This window comes from Anser brachyrhynchus, assembly GCF_964034855.1.
Source record: "Anser brachyrhynchus genome assembly, chromosome: 4".
Taxonomy (NCBI): domain Eukaryota; kingdom Metazoa; phylum Chordata; class Aves; order Anseriformes; family Anatidae; genus Anser; species Anser brachyrhynchus.
Window position 1 is genome coordinate 29,948,092 of NC_137698.1, and position 12,486 is coordinate 29,960,577.

At 34.2% G+C, this 12,486-nt stretch overlaps 1 protein-coding gene across 14 annotated transcripts in view; it reads left to right on the top strand.

The window, feature by feature from the left end:
* Positions 1-12,486, top strand: part of FSTL5 (follistatin like 5) — a 413,457-nt gene that overhangs the window by 380,208 nt on the left and 20,763 nt on the right. For all 14 annotated transcript variants that reach the window (XM_080590013.1, XM_080590014.1, XM_080590003.1 and 11 more), the window contains 3 exons: positions 2,396-2,545; positions 7,028-7,135; positions 8,668-8,792. In XM_080590013.1, coding sequence (XP_080446139.1) covers positions 2,396-2,545; positions 7,028-7,135; positions 8,668-8,792 — 383 coding nt within the window. The remainder of the gene's footprint in view (positions 1-2,395; positions 2,546-7,027; positions 7,136-8,667; positions 8,793-12,486) is intronic.

The window sequence follows — 12,486 nt, forward strand, 5'->3', positions numbered from 1 at the left end:
TATAGTAAATGTGGTTATAACAGGCTCTGATGGATTCTGCACCTGGAAAGGGACAATTGTGGATATACATGTGCAGAATTAGGGATGAGAGGATGGAGAGGAGCCCCGCAGAAACGGATCTGGGGGTTTTGGTTGATGGCACATTGAATATGAGTCAGCAGTGTGCCCTGGCAGCCAAAAGGGCCAGCCGTACCCTGGGATGCATCAAGCACAGCATTGCTAGCCAGTCAAGAGAAGTGATTGTCCCTCTCTTCTCTGCACTGGTGCAGCTTCACCTCAAGCACTCTATGCAGTTTTGGGCACCACAGTATAAGAAGGACATAAAAGTATCTGAGAGCATCCAAAGGAGGGCTGAGAAGACAGAGAGATTCTAGAGGGGAGAATGTCTGAAGAGCGGCTGAAGTCCCTTGGTTTGTTCAGCCCAGAGCAGAGCAGACTGAGGGGAGGCCTCATGGCGGCCTGCAGCTCCCTCACGAGGGGAGCCAAGGGGCAGGCGCTGAGCTCTGCTCTCTGGGGACAGCGACAGGACCTGAGGGAACAGCATGGAGCTGGGACAGGGGAGGGTCAGGCTGGGTGTGAGGAAAAGGTTCTTCACTAAGAGGGTGGTTGGGGACAAGGACAGGCTCCCCACGGAAGCGGTCACAACAGCAAGCCTGTTGAAGTTCAAGAAGTGTTTGGAAGATGCTCTCAGACACATGGTCTGTTTTTTTGGGTGGTCCTGTGTGGAACCAGGAGTTGGACTCCATGATCCAGAGAAGTTGTGTATGCCTCATCCCCAGAAGTGTTTAAAGCCAGGTTGGATGGGTCTTTGAGTAACCTGATCCAGTGGGAAGTGTCACTGCCCTTGGCAATGGGGTTGGAATTAGATGATCTTTAAGGTCCCTTCCAACCTAAACCATTCTATGATCCTTGTGGGTCCCTTCCAACTCAGGATGTTCTGTGATTCTATGATGTATTGTTCTGTCACAGTATTTTTCCCCTTCATATAAAAGGAGTCTAAAGCTTAAAAACAGAATTATTTTTAAAGATCTCTTCAACTCTTTCTGTTCATTCTACACCGAAGTCATCATCTGCTGACATATCATAATTATTTTCACAGTGACCAGTTATGATGCGTGAGACAGAGCATTTTAAACTAGGAGGAAGTGCAGATAAATGCTAAAAATAAATAATAATTTTAATTTGTTGAAAATTTCCCTTGCAATGAGAAGAAAAATAAAGAGGGAAAAGAAGAATAGGTCAGGAAAACAACAAGAAAAAACCCTCGACACGTGTTGTACCTCTCCATGAAGAATATTTTTCAGCTCTTTGTTTTTACATAGAGTTGATGTCTGTTATAGGAATAAATCATGCTATTTCATTAAGAGAATTTCTAAATATGGTAATGTATTTGTCCAAATATTTTTTAAATTTTGATAAATACAAGACTTTACTAAAAATAAATAGAAACAGAGATATAAATACCTATATATATATGATGAACAGTAATATATTTGTAAACATGAACAGTGAACATAAACTGTGAGAGTTAGTAATTATGGAATATGAAGTATGATTTCACTGAAGTCAACAGGAATTTTGTTTTTGTTTTAATTTCATCCTTTTGCAGGGAAAGAAGGACAGAGGGATAAGGAATGATAATTTGAAGCAATTGATTTATATGGGGTTTAACACTTGTGTGATAGGCCTCTGGAACGTCTTAGAGCAAGAGCAAACTTCTGAAGCAATGTATCAGTACTCCACATGACCAGAAAAGCAAATCCCTCTAATTACTGGTGCTTTGTCCCTATAACATGTGGCAACTTGAACCACAGCTCCTCCTCTTCTCTTGCTCTCCAGCTACACAGTCATCTTTCTGATTTCATATTTCTGCATCTTGAAACTGCCTTACTGGTGTATCCTCAGGTGTAAGCCCTGTCTATAACTGCATTTCTTCGCAAGATACTGTGATGATGCAGAAGGGGGAGTTGCAAGCTACTGTACAGTAATGAGATATATTTGTGTGTGTTTTATTTGTTTGTTATTTTTAAAAAGGTCTCTTGCTTACTTTTCTACATGTATTGTTTCAAATGGGTTTCTTTCTCAGGACGTGTGTAGAAAACGCACATCCTTTCTTTGAGGACAGCAATGCTAATGCTGCCTGAATGTATTGAAGTATGTTTTACACTTAGAATGCTTTTGAGTAGCATGGTGCTTACAACATGCAGTTTGGCTAGCCTCAATATATGTCCTAATGTCGATTTATCCTTTTTCCTTCCCTAAATTTTCTGAGATTTGTATTTTACAGTTAAAAAAAGGGGAAGAAAAAATATTGTTATTTTTCTAATTTTTCTTTATCTATTGCATTGTTAGCTGTTCTGATTCTTGCACTTTCTCTGTTTCTTTTGAAATATAGGATGAAGTTTGTCCCAAAGCTGATGGAGATCCTGTTCAGCGGTGTGTATGGGCAACTGCTGTTAATGTAAAAGACAAGTTCATTTACGTGACTCAGCCCACACTCAACAGAGTACTTATCGTTGATGTACAGTCTCAGAAAGTTGTACAGGTATTTCTAATTTTTGAGTTGATGTCTAATTTGATGTCTAAGTTTCTTTCATTATATTTTTGGAAAAAAGATGCCATTAGTTTGAGAGCAAACAGTATCTGGAAAAAAGCTCATTTACATTTAACAACAGTTTGTTTAGTTATTGTTCCTGTAAATAGTCAGTTGGCAGGGACAGAATCAATATGAAAAAATACCTCTTACAAAAGTTAAGTAGCTGAGGAAATGTAGTTCTTTGGAAAATTTCTGAATTGAAGTACTTTTCACTTGAAAATGAAGGTATAGAATAGTATTTTATCATAATGGAATTTAACCATTTTGACAGGAAAGGTCAGGGGGTTAGGTTGGCTACAGAAGGTGGAGGGCTGTTATTCGGTAAACTTTCAGGTAGAGAAATTGCTCTAATTGTGGAAGACACAAGACCATGCTTAGCAAAGATTGGAGGCTGTGGTCTGGAACTTCTCTATTCCTGTCTGCTATGTAGGTAGTACTGTCTGTTTCTCAGCCTCTGAGACATTATTGGAGATACTCTGCTTAGTCAAAATAATTAATTGGCTAAAAGAGAGAAAATGATGCTATGCTACAGAGATTAATTAACTCATATAGTTTGCAGAAGACCTTGTAGTAAAGGCAATGCTAAGATACGTACTAGAGTCTGGAGCAGTACAATTGCCTCAGGAGAGCCTGAGAGTCACAATATAATTCACATGGTCAGTAGTAGCCTTATTGGGATGAAGTAAAAATTGAAGTTTGGTTGCCATTATAGAAATCAAATACTATAGCCAATCTATTCGTGGCTTCTTTCCTCTTACTATCTCTCTCCTTTTTTTTTTTTCTTTCTCCCATTTCTACTGGTATCAATGCATTATAAGTGGTGTCAATGTACTGCGAGGTTAAAGGGGGGTTTACACAAGGACAGGTTTTATTCTGTTGCATTGTCAAAGGTATATGAGAATGCATTTGGCAAATCATAGCTATAAATCCAGCATATTTTAAAATACTTTCTGATCATGAAGATATTATTTAAAGTCTTAAAATATTTATGTTTACAAGGCATATCAAAAAGGCAAAATGTAATTATTTTTGCTGTTTGGTTTCTGCCTAGTGTTCCTACCATATTACACTTTTTTTTTTCCTTTATATTAGATTACATTTCATAGTATAGTCTTCAGTTTTTCAGGCAAGTGTCATTTGAAAAGAAAGATAAGTTATATTTGGTTTTCAGTGATAAAGAAAGGCTTTCAGCACAGGAGTGTCAACATTCTTTTGGGGCTTGTGGTTTGTTTTTTTTTGTTGTTGTTTTGTTTTGGCGTTGGTTGGTTGGTTTGGTTTTTGTTTGAGTACATTACAGATCATATAAAATCTTCCTGAAATTTACTTTAAAAGCAGGGCTATGCTTTTTCTGAAATAAAATTATTTCCTGGGCAAAAGCTCTGAAGCTAGTCAAATTGTTAACAACTCTGCTCTGATTCTTTGAAGAAAGAAAACCTGTATGAGAGGTTTTCTGATACAGAGGTTTTGACACCACATTGGATGTTCTGATTCAAATTTTAATCATACAAATTATTACAAACTATACATAACATCTACAGAGTTACTTATAGTATCATCACATCTATCACCAACATGTTTTTTGTTAAATATAACATGGATTTGTATTAGAACTCTAATTTAATTTAAATAAAAAATACTTAAAGGGAGATTTTCTTCAGGCTTTTTTGCCTTTTCTGGCCAATAAATGAATGAAAATCTTTAATATAGAGATTATATATATTAGTGACAAAAACATTTTAATTCTTGTCATTTTATATTCTTTAAACATCTATATTTACTACCTTGTCTATCAATTGACTCAGTAGACATAGCTGCATTGAAAACCGTAGCCACTCCAAATGAGGATGGGGATGGATAAAATGCTTTAAAAAAAAAAAGTTAAAAATAAAAAGTTATTAATATATTTGTTCCTTTTCTTCTTTTTATTTCATTATTATCGTTATTTAGTTAAGTTTACCTTTGCATATCAGAATTGGTTTTCTGAGAATAAGACTTTTTACAGCCAATTTGATGTACTTCTTCAGGAAGAGACACTGAAAAAAAATTCTCACTGCAATCCTCTTATTTGAAGAACTGGAATTTCTAGCAATGATTTCCCTGGTCTCCGACTGGCATTAATTTGTCATCTTAATTTGTTAAACTGATGAATGATATCCCAATTTAATTGCATTTATTAACATTTAGACTTCAGTGACAAGAGAGACAATATTATGCCTTTAGAGTTTACTGAAATATGTTAAAAAAAAAAAAAAGTTGGAAGTTGTTTTGAACTTAAGTTTTATGGAATAGTTTGATTGGTAGACATTTCAAATTTGCTTTAAATGAGATTTGTAATTATTTTATTAATTGTTTTATTCTGTCATTAATGGTATGCCTAGAGATACTTAACATTACATGTTAACTAAAGAGTAAAATTCAATAAATTAGCCACCAACTAAAGGTATACCCCTCCTCAATAAAGATATAGAGGGATTCTCCAGTTCTTGTATGGAGTTAGATTAAATATTCAAGTTTCTGTAACGGTCTAGGTTTGTGCATTATTTCTGTGCTCCTCAGAGGGCATATTAAGTAAAACCAGATACTACACAAGCCTTCATGCTAATCAAGGGCCAAACAACAACAGCAAAACACATATCACATGTGTATACAAGTGTACATATATACATCTAGATAATGTATATAACTAGGTTGTAGGATTATTTGTTTCTATGAAAAATATCTTTATCAAGATAATTACTTTAAAAAGATCCTAGAATAGACATTTTAAATTCCAATATATGTTTCCAAACGAGGAACATGGATGGTGTATCTTTAAGGAGATATACATAGGTTTTGTGATTTAGCCAGGTACATCTAAATCATAGATAATAAAGTTAAGAAAAATATTTACTTTCATTTGTAAGTTCTTGAAAACAAGTGCTGTCACCTGTAATTGTTTGGAACTGCTTAGCAGCATAAAGTTAAGTAGGACGACTTCAAGGCTTGCTGATATAACTAGAACTCATTGTCATTTAGTACTCTGTGCTGGTGGCATTTGAGCCTGGAATAGCTAGAAACAGCTGTGAAAGCATGTCTCCAAGACTCTGAGCTTCTTTTTGCTGTCTGCTCCTTTCTTGGGAGTTGCATTATCCTTGCATGACTCCACAGGTAATTCCTTCTCCTCCAGGCAATGCCATGGCCCAGATCCCGAACACAACTGGTGCTCATTGAGCAGAACATGCACGAGCCAGACCTTTCATTTGAGGAATCCAACTTGAATTTTGATATGCCTAAACAAAATAACTATACAACAGCCACCAAAGTATTATTTTAGACTAATTGTCTTCTATTTGCAGTAGAAAATGTTATGAAACTTGAAAGACCTTTTCCACGGGGCACCTTTCTGTTTTTAAATCATCTGGCGAGTAGCGACCTGTCTTCGTTTTCCATTTTCTAAAAGAAAAAAAACGGATTATTTTTTTTTTTACATGAAGTTGTGACTTCCAACACCTCAGGAGTATAGTTAAGTATCATCAGCAATCTCAGCCAGCCATTAGTGCATTATCTTGAGGATCTACATCATTACTTTAAATTAGGTTCACTTAATTAGCCAGCTGGTATACTCCCTGACAAACTGATAAACAAGCTGTGCTTTATTGTTCCATAATAGTGAGACTTAAAAACAATTTCCACTTATTTTTTCTGCTTTAATTATGAATATAGAAAAGTAATCCCCACAACTGTTACCTCATGCAGAATGTCTCTGAATCAAATAGTCTGTCCTCCCTTTTGATACCTCTGAATTATTCAGTCTTTCTCCTAAAAAAGGAAGTGTAGATCTCAACTGCCTAAAAGGTTTTTAGTCTCTGGAGACAGAACTCAAGGTTGTAGGGAAAACACCTTGGTTCTGATCACATCTACAAAAAGTAGAAATCGTATTTGGGAAACATTTATATTTTAACGGGCTTACCAGCTTCAACAGTATACACTTTAGCAGAGTTGGCTGCAGTAACACTGTGTTGGTTTTATGCAGGACTGTGCAGGAGCATCTCATGTTGATTCACTATGTGGTTTGAGAATACTTTCCCTTTTTAGCCATTTTCCAATAATTTGTGTAGTTTTTAACGGATATGTATGAAGAGAGGGATGGTAGGAAAGGAAGGTAAGTACATTTCTACTTGATTTAAAATGTTTATTTTCAGCTTCTTAATAGCCTCAATATGATGCAGTTTTGATGTCAAATATTAGAACACATAATGGATAAAAATCAGTGATTCAGTAACGTTGAATTAATCAGAGGACTGTTTCAAAAACTGACAATATAATTTTTAAATATGATCTTAAAACATCAGGAAATGTATGTCCAGTCATCATTTTAATTCAATCATATTTATTATTTTTCTTTTTAAAATGTGACAGAAAGTAAGAATTTCTTCTCTCATTATGCTGCAGGCGGTGAGTACAGATCCTGTCCCAGTGAAACTACACTATGATAAATCACATGATCAGGTCTGGGTTCTGAGCTGGGGAAACATGGAAAAGAATTCACCAACTTTGCAGGTGGGTATATTGATCAGACTGATTATATGCTATGAAATCTAGATAGGCTGAATTTTTATGTAATTGAGACACTTGTATATTTTCCTTTAAACATCATTATGATGACCCAGCAGAGGTAGTAAGATAGATAACTGACTTTGCTTTAAAATATATATATATATATATATTTTTTTTTTTTTTCGATACCTTTAATCAGAACTGACAATATCAACTTGATAGAAGGCCATGGAATACAGGTAAAAACAGCAGCATGTTTTGCCACTATTCCAGTCTTTTGAGAGCAAACTTGCTGCTTATGATGTTTTTGCCCCTAATTAGAGGATACATTGGATTTTAGGCATATTCATATTTCACTAAAGTAAGTGTAAAATATAAGAGTAAGTAAAATAAGGTAAGACAGTTCCATCTTTTTTTTTTTTTTCAGATATATAATAAAAATTTTTGTTTTTTACATGCCCTCTGAGCAGTGGCAAGCCTAGGGACAGCCACTAAAGAAACATTTCAGGAAACTGTAATTGCATTGCTGCTTTTTCACTACTTTCTTCTAATTTAAAGTAATCCTATGAGAATATGGAGATAGTCTTTGTGTAATAATTTCAAAATTATTTCAACTTACTTTCCTTTTTCTAGAAGTCAATGGAGTCCTTATTTGTTTTTAAATGCATAAGGAGTAAGAGAAATTCAAACGTAGGGCTTAAATAGAAAAAAATGAGTAACATTTGAAAACACCTTTTTAGCACCTCTAGACTCTTAGTAACTGTGCATATGCAAGATAATTTGTGGCAGTTTCACTGTCACTCCTCCTAAGAAAATGACTGATAACTGAGTCACACATATCCTATTTTAAAGCCAGTGATCATCTTCACTCTCCTTTTCCTTTACACTATCCATAATCAATTCTTTTCCTTTTTTAATCCATTCTTAAGAGCATGTAAATGATTATCATAGTGGCTATTAATATAAAATTGTCTTTTACTTGTCCATAAAGATTTACTGCAGAGACTGTTCAGGATTTGAGGAAAATTCAAGGAAAATTGGTTCAAGGAATACGTAAACTGAAACACACTTGCTCTTCTGAAATATATGTGTGCTATATTGAATTGCCTCCTGATTGACAAGACTTGGGAGCATGTATAGGCATAGCTTCTTGTGAATCAATTAATAATATCTTATATTTTCACTTGGGCTGAAGTGCTTAAGAAACATAATCCCAATCTAGGGTCAACTGTGAAAAACCAAAAATATTAGTTTGCACTAACTGCTGGAGACTTTAATAATGTATATGAATAAACATGGACTCTGTTAGAAAAAAAAAAAGGGGGAAAAAAGGAAATATGAAGATTAGGTATGTAACAATTCTTTGAAATCTGAAATGCTGATCAGCTTTATTCACTGTCATTTGTGTTGTCATTTCTAGCTGAAGTTTAACACAGCAGATGGAATACAGAGGCAATATTGTATGAATGTACTTAGAAATAGATTAAATTTTGAAGGAGTATTTCCATAGTTTGTAATAATATTACTTTATGTAGGTGATAACACAAGCCAGTGGGAGTGTTTCTCATCACACAATCCATACTCAGCCAGTAGGAAAGCAGTTTGACAGAGTAGATGACTTTTTCATTCCTGCTACAACCCTCATCATTACCCATATAAGGTAAGTTTTAACTCAGTTATAATTAACTTTCAAATGAACTATAATGTTGTCTCCAAAGAAAACAAATTAAAAATAACCTTGAAAATGTGAGACCATGCCTCTTCAGTATCACTTGGAAAGACCCTTCTTCATATACAAACTTCATGTGAGTTTAGTTGAATAAAGGCTGTTGAATTTATCAGAACAAACATTTATTAGAATGTGTTATCTTGTTTTTTTCCTTTTCTTATCAAACGTTCAAAAATTCCATTACTCTAGGTACTAAAGTTGAGATGTAATATCACCTGGGGTGTTCTTGAGGAATTGATAACTGTAACATTCCAATAATTCCCTAAATTAGGAGCATAAATCTTCATTTGGAAATGATACTCCCTAATTTCTTCTACACCAGAGCAGTCGCTATATATAGTATTTGTCATGTTGTATTATATATATGTTGCATTAAAGTTTTTCTTTCGATAAACAGTCCAGAAAAGACACTTCGGGAGTTTTAAAAGGAATTATGATACAACATAACTTAAGTCTTTCTGAACTAGAGTCTCTTGCTAATTCTGTTCTGTGTTTTTTTAATCAGGCTATCTGTTTTTAAAACAAACTGTGACTGTATAAACTCTATTTAGAGTGTAAAGCTGTGCAAAACAAGCAAGCTGTGTAAACTCTATTTAGATGCATGCATAAAGTTCTTCTGATTTCATGGGTGCTGAGTAAATGAAATTCTTACATGTTAAAAATGGTTTGTGCTATAATCCATACTGTAAAACACTGTAAGTTCTTGGGACTTTAGTTATTTCTCTCAGTGAATGTAGGATTGCTTGTATGTCCAAGGAATAGACAACTTTGGCTGCGATAGAAATATACCAAGTGTGGAAAACTGGAAGGAAGTAACAAGTTGGATTTTAGAGACATATGGGACAAGGAAAGAGAGTGTGAGGAAAAGAGGGCAAAGTTTAATACAGATGTAAAGCAGAAATCTTTTCAGAATTTCACCAATGCCTGTTAAACTAAAATCTATTTCTATTTTTCTTCCTCAAAATGCATTAGTAGGAATGTGAAATTTCACTTTCCTTTAATGTTTTCTGTAACATTTCTACCCATAGGGTAGAAAAATTCTGCCTTCTAGGATTTGTACATCTGAATCTTACATTAATAGTTATTAGCACTTTGTATGCTTAGGACTGTTAGGTTATTAGCAAAGTGACACAGATATATTTCAGTGCAAATGACCTCAGCAAATAATTAACTTACTTGCTTATTGTGCCCTTCTAAGTTCAAGTATCTACAGAAATGCTCTAATTAGGATGATTCTAACTTTCCTTCAGTTATGAGAAGGCATCATTCATGTTTAGCTAAAATCTCAAATCATATATATAAATATGCATCTCCATCCAAAAAGATTTTAGTCTCAAAAAAGATTTAGTCTTTTTTAAAAGTGAAAACATCAAATTTAGGGTGATTTTACAATTGGTTCCAGAATTTACTCTAAAATATGTGCCTGTGAAGAATCTAGTCTATATCAAAAAAAGAAAAAGAAAATTTTTAGTTTTCTACAAAACTTTTAACAAGTAAATTAGCAATCAGCCATATGCACTTTAAAAGGAATGTGTAAATTAATATGTTTGAATAGGAATTGACTCTTAAGTACCATTACTGCCACATTGCTTTAAATAAGTAGATAAATGCACATTGTGTTCCTAACCTCAGCCATAGAAAACCATTAAATAATTCTGCTACATTTGGAGCAGGCATGCTTTGAGAGAACAGAAGCTACTACTTCATAAACTACCAGCATTAGGGGTACTACCCTTCTGACTAGTTGATTTTGATGTTTATTGCTAAATTATTGCCCTAGGGAGGGCAAATTTGTTCAGCTTTATCTTTAAGGGAATTTACAGCTGGTGATTCCTACCTGCATAGCTCCCTAATCCATTGCCAAAGACTGCATTAACAGAAGAGGGCAGTTAGTGATCTACAATGACTGATTCAGTTGTCTCCTTGGACAATTTTTTAAGCCAAGGGATCCTGTTGCACATTTGTATGTGATATTAAATGAATTAAAGTTACATTAATGTGTGCAAGTCTTTACAAGTCCAAGACCTGACTGCTGGGGGGGGGGGTGTAGAAAGTTAATCAGTTAACATTTCAATAAATGTTGGCATGACTTAACCATTTTGAAAATATTATACAATGCATCACCAAAAATTGTATTGTATTAGTAAAAATACTTGCTTTGTTTAATGGAATGTAAAATAATTCTATACAGTATAGGCAAGCACATTCATTTGCAAGATCCATATTCTTTCATATAGTAATATAATTGTTCATGCAGATTTTTGCTATAAAAGGATCAATAGGACAGCACTGATACTTAGATACATTAATTTTCATGTAAATAGGAAAAGAAAGGTATGAAAGATATACAAGGAGGGGAACCAGGAAAAATAGGCCCAGTCCAAAGACAGTGAAGAACTCATTTTGTCAAACTCAATCTATTTGAAATTGGAATTCTGTCTAAATAGGTCAAGTAGTTGTTTTCTGCTGTGTATGGTGAGTCACAACTACCTCCAGCTGAAGAGTCATTTTACCTGTCCTATATGTGAGTTAGGATGAAGGAGAAGATAAAAGAGAAACAAAGAATAAAGAGAAAATCTACAGAATTAGAAAAAGAATATTAAACTTAATTAAACAGTGAAAAAAACAAATTGAACAAGTGACTAAAGGTGGATATAATCCAATCCAATGAAGGTGGATATAATTTCAGAATTAGTATAATTATTGTTTTGTAACTTGTGTTTTTTTCAGACTTTTTTTTTTCAATCACACGCCAAATAAACAACATTGCTGTAGTCTGACATGAGGCCTGTAATATTCTGTCCAATACTTAAACCATAGATTTTGGGTTATGTTGTTCTTAACCAACAAAATCAACTCAACTCCAATTGTTTTTTACCTTCTCATGAACTTTTTAAAAATGCAAAGAATCTTATGTTAGTTTTCTAAAACACTACCTAATTCTGAGCTTCAGATTCTATTAAAAAAAGACTACATACAGAAATTTTGTATTTTTATTTTATATATTTTTTCAAGAGCTATTTTTGTGAAATCACTCAGTTGTTAAATAATTTGCCTTTCATAAAAAGTCTGGCCTTCAAGTACTTAGTTGTTTTTTTGTTGTTGTTTAAATGAAAATGAACCACATGAGAAATGTGTCAGGAAAGTTTTTGAATTAATTGCATCAGAAAAATCCATCAAAGTAGTAGTGATAAAGAAAGAAAACTTGTCTGTTAAATCTAAATTGTCACCAGTCAACAATAAAAAACCTCAAGAGCAGCATGTGTTTCTGTAGAATGTGATGCAATGAATATAAAGCTTTAACTTATTGCTATTTGGTGCTTATTCTAGTCAGGGGAGCATTTTATGAGTGTGAATAGTGAAAGACAGAAAGAAGGGAAATAAACACACTGGCTGAATTAGCTGATACAGATAACTGCTCAAGGGACCTATTTGCTCTTTTTTAGAAGTCAGTTCCAGTGCAACACCAGACCTTTCCAGAAAAAAAAGGAAAGCTTTCTGCAGCCAGGTGCATTTGTCACCTGTAAAACTAAAATTTTGAGTGACATAATCCTTTTGCAACTGCTAGCCATTTATAGGTGGACAGGGTGGAATCTGTTAATCTGTTATAAACTATACAGATCCC